We start from the raw sequence: 14,858 nt of genomic DNA on the forward strand, positions 1-14,858 counted from the left end.
AAAAAAATGGCTTTTCGTAATCGTTGCTCCGATCTCGTCGTGATCGAGATTTACTCTGAATCGAGTTCAACGACTTCGAAAGAAAATGGATGAGAAATCGTCGCTGAAAATTGGTGAAGAGTCGTCGCGGGGCGAGAGCAAAAGACGAAAAGATGAGGCTGACAATGGGGAAAAAAATATGTCTTGAAAGGGGGTGAAAAAAATGAGGAGCCAAAGGCGAAGCCGAGCCGAGAGGCGAGACAAGATAAAATAACGTAAGAGACTGATGCGAGCCACAGAATTTTCAATGGCAATAAAAGAAAAAAATAAGAACAAATAGAACGACATAAGTGAGAGAAGAAGAAAAGATGGAAGGGAAAAGGGAAGTACAAAAAGAGATGCGCGTCTGGTTGCACACAGTCGCGGTGTATGGAAGAAGGCGAGAGAGCGCATTGACAACGAAATGAAAGTCTGGGCGAAGGAGAAAAGAACGGAAGATGCAAAAGTCTGGATGAGAGCGAACGAAGGAGATAATGTTGCCCGCGTTGTTTCGACAGTCTGCCGGCTTTCGAGCAGGATGCAACAGAGAGTTTCCCTGCTTCCGAGTTTTTTCACGTATATTCACATCCTCGATAGTCGTCGTCAGCTTCTTTCACATCTGGCCATCGCTCCGACGCAGTGAATTAAAAACGGGGAAGCAAATCTCTCGACGACTCCTCGCGCATGCTGCATTCGATAACAAACATTCGAAAGCCTCTCAGATTCAACGTATTCACAGCCTCATCAGCATCAACGAGAACTATGCAAATTTATAGTTTTAGAATTTTTTCAGTATTTTCCCTCCCCCTCGTTCTTTCATTAATTTCTTTGAACCCCTCCGCGATATAATTTGTTCTGCAACTCGGAATGATTCAACCCCCACGACGCTGAAGTTTCCAACGTTCGAGTCCAACGAAATGATGGAAAAAAACTCTCCAATAATTCCAGTAATTCTCCTATTTTGTTCCCTGCCAAATTTGCGATTCGTAGTTTTTCAAGCTGCACCAACGATTCGTGAAATAAATAATTGGTGAATTAAAGACATTTTTTTCGTTCATTTCGTTGGACTCCAACGTTGGAAACTTCAGCGTCGTCAACCCCCATTCGACGTCCAGACCATTTTTGACCATTTTTCGTTACTCAATTCGACTGCCAATCACTGTAACTCGTTGAATAACAAACTTGCAAAGGTGTGTCGTGAAGCAAATCTCCATGAATGAGACGCGCGTGTGACGCCGTTAATATCGCTCGCCTCGAGCATCGAGGCGCAAACTAAACTCGTGCGCGCGATACAGATATGCTTGTATACAGAAAACACGTTGGACCGGTATTGTTTCAGTGTGCATTACGTAAATGAGGGTAGCTCTTCCCCCTCGGCCATCTCCTTGCCTACGCTTTCATGAGTCGAGTCCCATTGTATTCGATATGCCTCCGTTGAGTTTGGTCACCTCGCTTCTTCAGTATACTTTTTCATCGTTTTCTAAACGAGCCTCCCCCAAGTGCGAGGGCTCGGAGGGGGAGAAGAGTTCCCTGTCGCGGCTCGAATCTATTCTTCACCGTGTGCCTGTTTCGAATCGTTGACGAGGCTTATATAGTTTCTTCCGTCCTCGTAGATTCAAATCTGCGCTCGTAAAGGAAAAGTACGCCGCTTTTCTCTTGCTCGCAGCGAGCTCTCTCGGTTTACGTAGTTCCTGGCTTTTAACCCGGCGCGGCTTACCGAAAACCGTAAATTTTTCGAATTATAATAACAATGATGGGAAGTCCGTGAAAACGGAGAGCAACCGTTGAGCGAGTGTGAGAACCGCGAGGAAAAGTAAACAGATCGTTGTGAATTCGAAGGAGGTTGGAAACAATGGGGGGAGACAAAGTCGAGTTGTGCGCTTTTATCGCGAGTTATCAATTGTTTTTTTCTTCAATATCCGAGAAAATCGCGGCTCAGGAAATCCTCGGATGTGTCCTCGAACAAAGTAACAGAACCGAGAATGCGGATTCGTGACACACTTTCGCCTGATTAATCAGCTTCGAATTCTCCTTCGTCGACTCCGAAAATCAATCTTTCGGAACAAAGCTCATCATCGCGAGACTCAAATCCTTTGATTAATCTTCGGATGTGCCTCATTTAAATATTGAACGATGCTCACACCGTTCGATTCTCACTCAACGAGATGCTTCCGATTCGTTGACCCTGTAGCCCAGTTCACGAGCGGAAGGGAAACGCGGTCAAACATTATGGCCCCCTCGATATACTCGACGTTCGTGAACACCCGAGTGTGCCTATTTAACATCGAAAATATCTATACGTACGAGAAAATAATTAGTCAGCCAATTTCGCGCCAAATTAGCGGCAGAAATTATCGCGATGTGCTCGAACTCGAGAGCAGGTGAACGCATTTTTTTATTTATTTTCCTCGTAAACGATCGAATGTGATTTAGAGTCGCGACGGCGATTTCGCTCCGAAGCTCTTTCCTGAATGAACACCGCGTTTCAAACTGTTTCCGAGAACATGCAAAAGCTGCCTGGTGCAATGGTTAAATAATTACAGACCTTTGGAGAATCTGGCGGGTTCAAGGATTTTTAGTCATTTTTTGACGATTGTTGATTTATTTACATTTTTACGAACGCAGTTTCCCCATCGATCCCTTATTAAAAATGATCCAACCTTCCCGAGGCAATTTTAAAAACCATCGAATCTTCTTACCGCATCTAAAAATTCGTTCAAATCGAAGTCAGCATAAAAATTCAAATCGAAATATTGCTGCGAGCTTGATTTCACTTTGACTCTGCGGTGTTGTGCTTTCTTGTCAATGAGACGAGCAAAAGTGCTCGAGCGAAATGATTCGGCGCGGAAGACCGCACCGAACGTACGCAAAAGAACGTACGAATGAAAAGTGAAATTAGTATCGCTCGATGCGTTTCCTTTCTATTGCCATTGACTCCGACATATTGCTAACGAATATTTTATCAGAGCCAAAGAAAAGGGACAGAAAATTGAATCGAAAAAATCGATCGTAAAAATGGAATGAAACGCGAAGATTGTGCTCACTTTATTGGGCGTTTGTTCCCTTTTTCTTCCACCTTTCGGGACTCAACGCATGAACAAATGCACTTAAATACACACACGAAAGTAAGCTTTATGAGGGGGCGTTGGGACACCTGCAGCCTTTGGATTTTCGTCACCGTACAGTAACATCCAAACTTCCGGGGAGCTCCACGAGTTTTTTCCTTCCTCTCCCAGCACTTTTTACAGTTCGACCCCAAATATTTTCCCCCCGAGTTACGCACGGGGAGCGGAGACAAGCTAAAAGATGATAATCGAGCACGGAATTCACGAATCCTTTCGATGGGGAACGATTCGATCGCGCAGATGGCGCATGTTGGAGCCGATATGCAAGTGCACTTGTCTTACGCGGGCACGTGTCCCAGATCCGTCAAGATAGTAGCACCGAAAGAGACTCTCAGTCAGTTGAAAAGGTCTCACCCTAACCTGAGCTTCGTGCACGTGGAAAGCGGTCGGAAATCGATCGGGGCTCGATCAATTATTCACGAGATGTTATTTCGACGCGGAAACTTACGACAGGCTTGAAAACATTCGGCGTTCAAACTCGTGTACCAATTTCCTGAAAATAATCTCAGCAATTTTATTGCCTATCGACATAAATATTTCAACGCTAAAAAAACAAACCCTTCGGCGAACAAAGTCTCATTTGGTTGAAGAAAAATCTAGTGGATTCAACGCCATTTTCTCGCGGCAAATAGTTCGGTTAATGTCACAAAAAAAAGTGGTTGAAACCACCGCAGTTTCGCCCAAGTAAATGGCATTTTGTTCGATCAACTACGTTTTTTTATCGGACGAGTTACCAAAATTTGTGTCGCAGAGGTGCAATTAAGATTCCGACTCCATTACAACTCTCTCAAAGTTGCAATTCAATGACGCTGAAGTTTGCAACGTTGGAGTCCAACGAAATGATGTGAAAAAACTCTCCAATAATTTCAGCAATTCTCCAATTTCGTTCCTGCCGAATTTTCAATTTGTAGTTTTTCAACCTGCATCGATGTTTCGTGAAATAAAAAAATGGTGAATTACAAATGTTTTTTTCGTTCATTTCGTTGAACTCGAACGTTGCAAACTTCAGCGTCGTGCGATTCATCACCGTCGTTTGTATTTCGAGGATCAAATCTGACAGTTGACCCAATTATCGTTGTCTGCTACTAGAAAATAATGACAGTGCTAAATTGGGAAGATTGTTTGTCGCTATTCGCTGTGTAAAAATCCAAGAGCAAGTTCCGCAGAAGTTCCCAGAGAAAAATATGGATTTGAGTCTCCGGAAAAAATCGAGTGATGGAAAAATGACGCGAACATTCGATGACTTAGAAAGCGAGCGATTTTCGGAGTAACGAATTTGCTATTTTTTTACTCAGCATTTGTGAGTCGAGTAATTGACGACGCGTCAGACAATTGATGCGAATAAAATGGAAGTAACTCAACGCTCGAGTACCTACAACGAAGATAATGAAGCACTGAAAAACTGAATGGACTCAAAATCCCAGCAATGAAAATTCCTCATTGTTTCTCCCCGTCTAGAAATAATTCCACCATCCAATCTTCAAAGTTTTTGTACACAACGGCGAATGAGAAATAAGATTTCCATAACGAAAGTCAAGAGATCGTGATAAAATACGGTGAAAGCACTGCATTGTTCTGCTCTTTTCTTCCATTTTCTGGATGCTGATATTTCGCAAGTATGCGCCAAGTGCAAATTCATATTTCTACTTGAACCTCTTACTTTTCGCAGTCAAGTGTTCTGAGAGGTTGGACAGTGCAAGAAACATGAATGCAGATTACTCGCCACTGCGTACAGCGACGACGTTACAGTTTCATCTTTCGACTGTGACGAAAGATTTTGCCTCTTTTTAACACTGTCCGACATTTATCGAAATAAAAGCAACTGAAATAAAACTTAATCGGAAGATGAGCGGAGACTCCTCATTGTCTAATTTCAACGAGGCTGAAGTTTGCAACGAGTCCAACGAAATGAAGGAAAAAAACGACGCTGAAGTTTCCAACGTTGGAGTCCAACGAAATGAACGAAAAAAACGTTTTTAATTCACCAATTATTTATTTCACGAATCGTTGGTGCAGTTTGAAAAACTACGAATCGCAAATTTGGCAGGGAACAAAATAGGAGAATTACTGGAATTATTGGAGAGTTTTTTTCGATCATTTCGTTGGACTCCAACGTTGGAAACTTCAGCGTCATGGAAAAAAACATTTGTGATTGATTCACCATTTTTTTATTTCACGAAGCATCGCTGTGCGGTTGAAAAGCCACGAATTGGAAATTCGGCAGGAAACGAAGTTGGAGAATTACTGAAATTATTGGAGTGTTTTTGAGATCATTTCGTTGGACTCCAACGTTACAAACTCCAGCGTCATTCATTTTTCAAGCTCGACTTCAATGACACAGGAAAAGCATCTCGTACTCTCAAATCATTGCATTCGAACGTTTTTCTAATTGTAGGAAATATTCGGCGTTTTTGTAGAAACCGAAATGAGTCATTAACCCTGAGTGACTGTCAGTTATGGAAAAGCCTGTACGCCCGAGGCGCGCACACGCACGCACATACACGTGCATGTCAAGGGACGACGCATATGCGCTCGACGACTCTCGGAGGCTTTCGTCCGAGCGAGAAAAAAGGTTTTAGGAAACAATCGGCTCGGCCTCGGAACACCTGTCAGTGGCGCTCCACGTTTCTTTCTCCGCCCTCTTTAGAAACCTTGCGAGACAAGAAATTTGATGGATCGCGAAAAGCCGAGTGAAACTTTTCTCCCAATTTTCTTTTACAATTAATTTTAACGCGGGCGTATCGAATTGATAAATTTTAGTACAAAACCATGTTTTGCTATAGAGCCACAATTACTTGGCTGCCGATTAGAAAAACAGAAATTTATGATCGCACGAACGAAAAAAAGTTGGTTGCAAACTGCTGGAATGTCGTCCGGGAGATCGGAATGCGAAGCTCGTGTGTTCGAGAGAAAGACACACGGAAAGAATCGCGTTAGAAATCGGCGTGAATATCAGACAAGCGAAGACCCGAAAAATGCTCGAAATTCTTGAGATTCTCCATCAGCTGAAAATTTGAATGGAACGAAAAATAATAGCATGGATTGAAAAAAAAAAATCGATTGCAGTACAAATTCGAACGTGACTTCATAATTATGGGGAACGCGAAGACTTCATCGCTCCCTTTATTATTTTTCATTCGTAATGTTTTTTCTCCATCCACGGAGAATATATCACGAAGTGCTTTCAATGTGCTCAAAATATTTAAAACCAACGTCACATCAATTTTTAACGCTTCGCGATAAAAATTCCGGTAACGCTATTTCTGTTCGTACCTTAAAACTTACATAATGAAATCAAGTTTCTTCCGATTTTTATGCTAAAAATATATAATCGGTTCAAAGGTGGAATTTAGCGTTGAATTTATTTAACGCTCAACTTTGATCGTCGTGTCAACGCATCCCGATATATTTTCTAACCTAACTCCCTTTTTTCTGTCTCTCCGTCTCTTCTCTGGTTCGTTCTATGAGATCTAATCCCCCCCCCCCCCCCGACCTCCCCCTCCTTCCGTGCCGGTCACTGCAGCGCACGTCAGCATCCAAAAACTCGATTCCTTCGTCTCCTTTTTTTTCGTTTGGTTCTCGCGTGAAACAGGTATTTCGGATTGGACGAAGGGTAGGGAATGGCGGGACGACGACAAGACTCTTTGCGTGAAGCAGCAGCAGAGACAGCAAGGTCACGTTATATCGAGCGAGGGAGACGGAGAGAGAAGAAATAATTAAGAGAACGGTAAAAGTTTATCGATTCTGTAAATTTGTGGAGATATTGAGTGTCGAGGAAAGATTCGCGGGATCCCTCGGTCCGTGGTTTGTCGAGGTTCTCGAAAGTGTAAATAAAATCAGTGGAAATAGATAATCCGATTGTGTTCTCTCGTTTTCGTCGCGTTTCGCGATCGTTTATTCAAAGTTTTTGCCATTTTTATTTCTATGCGATCGAAAACTTTGGCCGACCGTCTATGGATTTTTATTCAATATTTGACAGTTTAAATCTGAGTCACTTTGTCGGGGAATCGAGTTGAATAATGTCGTGTTTTCGATTAACTTGAAACGTGAGAATTTTTGACAGGTTTATTCAGTAGGTTGTGTCATGAAAAACAGTAAAAAAACAAAGAGTTTGACCAATTTTCGATGGTTCGATTAGAATGAAAAAAATGTTGACAGACCGAATAAAAACACTCGTCACATCTCATCGTAACTCTGAAAAATAGCTAACAAAAGCAGTGGAACAAAAGGCTAGTACAAAAAAGAGTTCAAGGACGGGGCAACGTTTCGTATAGAAGCATTAAAAACGATCAAGAAACGGGGCGAATTCGCGTGGATCACTGCGAAGCGATCTCGTGCGGGGCTCGCTCGTCTTCTCGAGGCAGTCAGGTGTCGCGGAGGACGAAAACCGTTACAGCCAGCAGGCAAACACGTTACTTGAGACAGAAAGGGGGAATAAAACGTTCCACGATATATAACTGCGAACGCACGATGTATAAAATGCTCGACGGAAACAGCCCCTTTTGTTTGTATTTTAATAACTGCGAGAAACATGAAAATTGGAAAAATAATAGTGCGAAGAATTCTATCGCGAATTGAATACCGAAAGGATCTAGATCGAGGTATCAAATATTGTTCGGAGCGAATGACGGGAAACGTGGTTATACTACGAGTTTATATACGCGTTGAAATAATCATTTCTGCACTCACAAAAACCCTCGAATTCATTACACTGAAGTTTGCAACGTTCGAGTCCAATGAAATGATGTGAAAAAACTCTCCAACGGTTTCACTAATTCTCCAATTCTGTTACCTGCCTAATATGGAATTCGTAGTTTTTCGGTCTACACCAATGATTTGGGAAATAAAAAATTCGTGAATTACAAATGTTATTTTCGTTAATTTCGTTGAACTCCAACGTTACGAACTTCAGCGTCGTTCGAATTCGGAGTAAACATTCTTTCCTTCACATTTCTGGGAATTATTTATAGTTACTTCCGCTATAATTTACATGCGCTTTACTCACCCCGAACAGCGATACTATCGTTTCGCATTGTCAGTAAATCCACGGAATCGGTTGGAGCACAAAAACAAATGGTTACGAAAAACAAAAACACAACACACGGACACTCGAAAACACTTAACAAAATGGCGGCAATTTAATTGAGTTTTTACTACCGTTAATTTTTATGATAAAACAAGTGATAAACTGAAACTTCGATTCACGCGGAACGTAACGTTGAAACGCGCGCATGCGAGACACGTTTAAAACGTTGAGCACACAAGATTTCAACTACAAAATCGATTGTAATGCTCCACACCGCCTCGCGATCGTAACTGCCGGCACAGGCGGACAAGACAGACTCGCACTCGCCTAGCGCGCTCGTGAATCCGACGCCCGAAGCTTTCTTCCCCCTCCACACTGGATTATACCCTCACTCACTGCTGTAGCCACACGCTCAAAAACCAATGTGAAGTTAGGCGCTAATGTTCGAACGTTAACATTTAATAATTTCGTGTATTGAAATCATTATATATATGAAAAGAAACTAAAGCTCAGTTCTACCGTTCTACTCTCTCTGTATCAAACAATGTTACAGACAGGCGACTGTTTTTTTTTTTTTTCAAGTCCCACCTCAATTTTTCTCGAATCATTTATAAAAGCGACGAGCGATGAGTAAAATAAATTGTAATCCTCATTTTCCAAGTCCAAAATACATTAAAACAATATTGCAACGATCGATCATCGAGGTTGTTTATATACTATACCAACTCGATTAAGGAAGTTTGGACGATGTTCAAATAACAAGGTTGATGGTTTTTTTGCGTAACATCTAAGCGAACTTGAAACTTTAGCATCTAGAATTCCCAAAAGAAACGCGTTCTCATATTTTATCATAAAACGACCGTTTTATTGGGAAAACTTGATCATCATTTCTTAGCAGAGCAACTGTTCTGCTCGCATAAAGACGCTTATGACAACTAATACATTGTAGAAAAACCTGGTCTCCACCATATTTGATTTCTTATGAATTCGTTGTAAAATTGCACTGACTGCAATCGAACGTTTCGTCTCAAAATTTTCCTTAATTATTTCGTGTAAAAAAAAAAGTTATCGATTTACGGGCATTTTATAAAGTACTATACATGAAAACGACGCTTCCAAGTTGAAAAAATCGATGTATTAGCAAAATGACTACCAGTTCGAATCGTATGAAAAATACACATTTGATGCTCAAACGTTTTATCAACTTCTGAAAACCATTCTATTACATTGCTCCTGGAATAACTGTGTTAATTTGTATCGGTTACTACCATGTACAGTTTTCTTCAAATTTAGCATGCCTAAGTTTTTGAAAGGCACTGATTACAAATCTGAATGATAAATTAAAAAATAAGCAAATATATTCAGCTAAAATTAAGGTCTCCACAAGTGTTGGGATAAATTTCTTTCATATGTGAAAAATCATGAATTAGTAAAAAAAAAATAATACGAGGCAATAAACTTAGGGATTTTCATACTTCGTTGAACTGTTCATAGATATGGAACATATAAAATGTATATATTTTTACACAATTTGGTACATGTTATTTACTACTGCGTCGAATGTTTTATCGTCCCATCACCGTTTTCAGTGCTGTCTTCTTTTCGCAATTCGTATATCTGGAATTATCATAAGAATTTTGAAAATCAATAGAAAAAAATATTCAAGGATCAAAGCGCAGGAGAAGAAAAACAAAAGAAAGGTAATGAATAAGCACTGAATTTTTATCTCCAAAAATCAATTGAAATATTCTTTTATGTACCTGAATATACGCCTCTGTCAGAGTTATCATTTGAGGTAGAATTTGTGTTACGTGCAAATCTTGCAATTCATACCACTGTCCTGTTGCCCTATGCAGAATATGAACTCTGTAAGTTCCTTGGCCGGGTTCTCCGTCGTGAACAATGTTTGCTACCAAATCATACGTTGTAAACGGATGCCGAGCTTTTACCTCGGGTGTCAGAATATCCCCAAAATCGACATTTCTACAAAACATTCATTAGCTCAAATACACAATTCTTGATCATAACTTCATGTAAAATTTTTTTTTAAATTAAATATAATAAGGATACTGACTTGATCGGGAAATTTACAATTGTCGGATTTTTCTCAACAAAAAAGGTGTTTTTCGTGAAACGCTGAAAAAATAATATTCACATAAATTAAAGCATCATTTAAGAATGTGATACAGACTTAAATTCAGAAGGGCTCGAAAAAATCGGAATTTACCTTTATGTACAATATGAGGTAAGGCGGTAATTCGGTTATTTCGAATCGTTTCATGAAATTTTCCTTATAAGTTTTGTACTCTTTTTCAGCTACAGCATTGAACTTGTTCAGAAGAGTATACAAGTTGACCTGTATCAAAAAAATTTTCATTTGAATCATTAAAAGATGGAAATTAATAACTAAAATTTCGTTCATTGAATCTCATCAGTAATGATTTTCTATTTAAATTTCTACAAAATCCTATGAGATCATTACTGACCTGAGGAATAATGTTCTCAGTGAATTGGTCTTTGAATAGCGGAGGCGGTGGAAGATCGCAGGTCAAATACAGGAATGGACTTTCGGTAACTGTTTCACCATATTCAACAGTGTTGAGCAATTCACTACGCTGACTTTCCTCAAGCTCCAAAGGTGGAATTTTCCGTGTATATATTCTCATGTGTCCCAAGAATGTTTTGTAAATAATACTAGAATCCTTCTTTTTACTACCATTCAGAGCCAAATGCAAGGCATTGAGGAACCATGATAAGAAGTCCACGGGATCGCCTTGAACGCAAAAATCATGAGATTAATATGACTCAATATTCACTGCTTCAATGTTTCATTCGTGGAGTTCATAAGCAATTTCGATAATGACAAAAAAAAAAGAATTACCCTGTTCCGTAAACTGAAATCTTTTTTTACTCCACAAAACAACAGCCTGTAACATTTCATGAGGACTGACGTGTGCTTTGAAGTTTCGTGGATTCCACAATTTTCTCATGAGCTCGCCAAATCTTTGTACCAAAAGATAAGAAGAATCACCAGGTGGCCTTTTAACCTGATTGTAATTCGATTCTCTCAAAAAGAAGTCCCGCAAAGGGGTCACGTGAGAAAGAGCCTAGGAGAACATCAAAAACAGATTCATTCAATTTCCATTCCGCATATAAAAACAAATTTTTAGTTAAGCGAAATTTCGAAAACTTTTGCTATGGCATGAATGAACAGACTCGGGAGAATTCATTTTTTACCTGTAAAATAACATTACAATAATCGTTTGCTTTGATATTGTTCATTCCTACAATACCAGGAGAATACATAGATCCATCAATCGCTCGAGAACGCTTAGCGATTCGATCCAATTGCATGATTTGGGTTTTCCCAAAGGTTGGATTGAGTACATACTTGATATCGTCCAGAGATGAATCTAAAATTAATGAAAAAAATGAATAAATACAAGCCAGCAAATGAGCCAAACAAAGCTGGATTAAAAAACTTTTAATTTTGCAATTTTTTGGATACTAGTAACATGGACAAGGAGTAATATACAAGATAATTTATCACAGCTCTAATGCACAATATAACTTAAGATATAAATTTAGCAATGACGAATTCATCTAAATGTCAGTTAGAATCGATATAACAACAATATACTTACCAACTATTTCATAGTTGTCAGGCAGACAATAAAATTTGAGTGTATGAAGATTGAGAAAAACATGATGACTCTCCGCTACACTGTGTGTATAAGCATGAGTATTTGTTCCTCTTCCTTGGAAATACTTGCCGCAAACAAGACAGGCATAAACATTGATTCTTGAAAGGGAGACGGAGCACAGCTTTTCAAAATCGAAATCTAAGAATTGTCGATTTATTGTATCAAGGTAAGGACACAAACGAGGAGCATCTGTTCTCTGTTTGGAGCTTACACCGTTTTCTGTAATGGAATACAAAGTATTTGTGAAATGTTTTTCTGTAACTATTTTAATCTTGAACCCAAACTATTGGAGTGTTTACTCGTGTATAAATATTTGAGGTTAGAATTTTAATTGCCACTCAATACTCTAAACAATGCATATAGGATGTATTGAATGTTAGCAATTTAAAAAATGGCTGAGGCAATATATTAAACTCACTCGTTTCATCTTCATCGGAATCACTGTGCTGCAAAAATTTTCTTTTCAAATTCTTGGTGCTATTCGATGCCATATTTACTTCTGGCAAGCGAAAGACAATTCAAACTTCAAAACTCTTATATCGAATAAAGGAAGAAGGGAGAAGTGGAGAGACGCCTCATCTGATGGTTATAACTTTTTGTATCGAAAATAACTCGACCGAGACTGCAGAATCATCATCGAAATTTATTTTTTTGTCCGCCATGAGGATATCGAATATGATGTTTAATAATTAATTGGTCATACACCGGCTATTTCAAAATGCTTGGTTTACACATTTGATTGTTAACGTTCATCGTTCCGTTGTTATAATTAATATTATCTAAATGTAATTAATTTGTATCAATTTATTGTTACCAACTGAATTATCTTGAAACGATTTTCTTGTAGCCACCGGCTAATTAAAAGATGGCACCACGGGTAAAAAGTTTAAAAATTTCACCGCGAGTTGGCGCAAGCGTAACTTCCTGCATGTCGAATTCTTTTCTTTTTCCCTCGGATAACCTAACGTGTCTGTCGGTGTGATAAACAATCACAAATCGCAGGTAATCTCGCATAATAAGAGTGCATCGATCGTTAATTAGTAGTTTAATTCAAACTTAAAGGAATTCTTATTATTCTGGAACCGTTATTTTTCGTTCCTATTCGATTTTTCAAAACTTTGTTGGCGTTGAAAATTCAGTGCGTGCGGAGTGTCGGCTAAGTGCTTGTCTCCATTTTACCACGATTTTAACGAACAATATACCTCAAGTCGTTAAAAACTTACTCAATCATACAAATCGGTATAAGCAATAAAAAAAATTGTTGAAAAATGAACATTTCAAGACTCCGATTTGAGAAGAAAAACTTTTTTTTCAATTCTCTCGTTGTCAAGTGATATTAATGACAAATGTCTCTTGTTTCAGCCATGGTTCGTATGAACGTACTCAGTGATGCCCTGAAATCAATTAACAATGCCGAGAAGCGAGGCAAAAGGCAAGTTCTCTTGCGACCTTGCTCTAAAGTCATCGTCAAATTTCTTACTGTCATGATGAAGCACGGTAAGCAATGAAAATCACACTGCTGATAAAAAGTCATACCATAAACAGTGTTGGCTACTCGTCAATTGTTAATTTCGATACTTATAATCGAATTTATAAATAAACCTTCCAACTTTCAGGCTACATTGGAGAATTCGAAATCGTTGACGATCATCGCAGCGGCAAAGTTGTTGTAAATCTTTCTGGAAGATTGAACAAGTGCGGTGTCATCTCCCCAAGATTTGACGTACCCATCACAGACATTGAAAAGTGGACGAACAATCTACTTCCCTCCCGTCAATTTGGGTAATTATGAATTACTATTGAATTTCCATGAAGACTCAATTCTTTCCCAAAATCCATGTCAATCTGAGTAATCTTCAAATGATTTCCCATTTTTCATGATCTTTTAATATTTACACCCGTAGAGAAAACTTTTTTTCATTTAATCTTCTAAAAGAAATACAAACATTTATTCAAAAAACAAATCAAAATTGTCTCCATTTCTATAAATAATTTTTGCAATGTATATTCTTAGTTAAATGTTTAATTGTATTTCTAGATCTGCAAAGTAAATTTTCATTAATGCTTTATTTAAATATTAGTACTGAGTTGAAGGAAAATGGATATGACATAATTTTAATGAATGAATGCAACGTTAATCCAATCTTTACCTACAATTCCATTGCTACTTTTTAGTGCTCCTAAACACTTAATAATTACTATTCGAAATGTTATTTGTTCAATTTGCAAAGATTAATCCAACTTTTTCACGATTATTTCGGATTGCAATAAATAATTTTGGTCTTGAAGAACGAACTACAGGATGACAAAATTCCAAAATCCATAAAATTGACCGTTGATGTTTCTCTTAGATACGTCGTTTTGACAACCAGCGGTGGAATCATGGACCACGAAGAGGCGAGGCGGAAACATCTTGGAGGCAAAATCCTTGGATTCTTCTTCTAAAATTTTATTAAAAGAAAAATGTAAAAAAAACAAAATTCAGTTTGTATCGCCAACATCAATAAACGGTTGATGCAAATGAAAGTTGATTTCACAATACTACGCACTGGAAAATCCATCGTGTATATTTTAACCTAGTAATTTAGAAAATAATACAATTTTAACTAATCCAATCAAAAGTCACACTCTTTACGTACTTTCATCAAGCACTGGACAATTATTTCATCTGTAAAGTTTTAACTGTGAGCAACGAATGCGACTCGAAACAAATGTGTAGAGATGACAACGGCTTTCAAAGAGAGTAAACAAGTAGCATGCCTGAGCCTAAGCAGCGACGAAGCGAATACGAAAAATTTAAAATATAATTCTACTTCCAAACAACATGAATTGTTTTGCTCAATTTGAAGTGATAGGGCGCGTGCTAACTTTTCAGTAATTTCGAGCAGAGCCTGTTCGATAACTCTGGAGTGTTTTTGAATCCGATCATTTTCACCGAAAAAGCCCGACAAACGATTAACGCGTAAAAAAAATCAGAATATCTAA

The 14,858-nt window shown here is 38.6% G+C and overlaps 3 protein-coding genes across 3 annotated transcripts in view; 1 reads left to right on the plus strand and 2 right to left on the minus strand.

Moving 5' to 3' along the window:
* Positions 1 to 8,479, minus strand: part of LOC122408710 (rap guanine nucleotide exchange factor 2-like) — a 138,620-nt gene extending 130,141 nt beyond the window's left edge. The window contains exon 1 of the mRNA XM_043415677.1: positions 8,149 to 8,479. The gene's annotated coding sequence lies outside the window, so the exon portion shown is untranslated. The remainder of the gene's footprint in view (positions 1 to 8,148) is intronic.
* An 803-nt stretch (positions 8,480 to 9,282) lies between these two features.
* On the minus strand, positions 9,283 to 12,701 carry Usp39 (ubiquitin specific protease 39). Its single transcript, XM_043416845.1, has 9 exons — positions 12,292 to 12,701; positions 11,814 to 12,092; positions 11,407 to 11,582; positions 11,051 to 11,276; positions 10,656 to 10,942; positions 10,397 to 10,525; positions 10,244 to 10,305; positions 9,930 to 10,152; positions 9,283 to 9,786 (listed from the first exon to the last, which is right to left on the minus strand). Exons 1-9 carry the CDS (start codon positions 12,362 to 12,364, stop codon positions 9,718 to 9,720), a joined length of 1,524 nt encoding a protein of 507 aa, XP_043272780.1. The 5' UTR covers positions 12,365 to 12,701; the 3' UTR covers positions 9,283 to 9,717.
* A 35-nt stretch (positions 12,702 to 12,736) lies between these two features.
* On the plus strand, positions 12,737 to 14,399 carry LOC122409357 (40S ribosomal protein S15Aa). The gene is made up of 4 exons (XM_043416846.1): positions 12,737 to 12,875; positions 13,236 to 13,370; positions 13,490 to 13,655; positions 14,225 to 14,399. Exons 2-4 carry the CDS (start codon positions 13,238 to 13,240, stop codon positions 14,316 to 14,318), a joined length of 393 nt encoding a protein of 130 aa, XP_043272781.1. The 5' UTR covers positions 12,737 to 12,875; positions 13,236 to 13,237; the 3' UTR covers positions 14,319 to 14,399.
* Positions 14,400 to 14,858: the final 459 nt, after the last annotated feature.

This window comes from Venturia canescens, chromosome 4 (genome assembly GCF_019457755.1).
Source record: "Venturia canescens isolate UGA chromosome 4, ASM1945775v1, whole genome shotgun sequence".
Lineage (NCBI taxonomy): Eukaryota > Metazoa > Arthropoda > Insecta > Hymenoptera > Ichneumonidae > Venturia > Venturia canescens.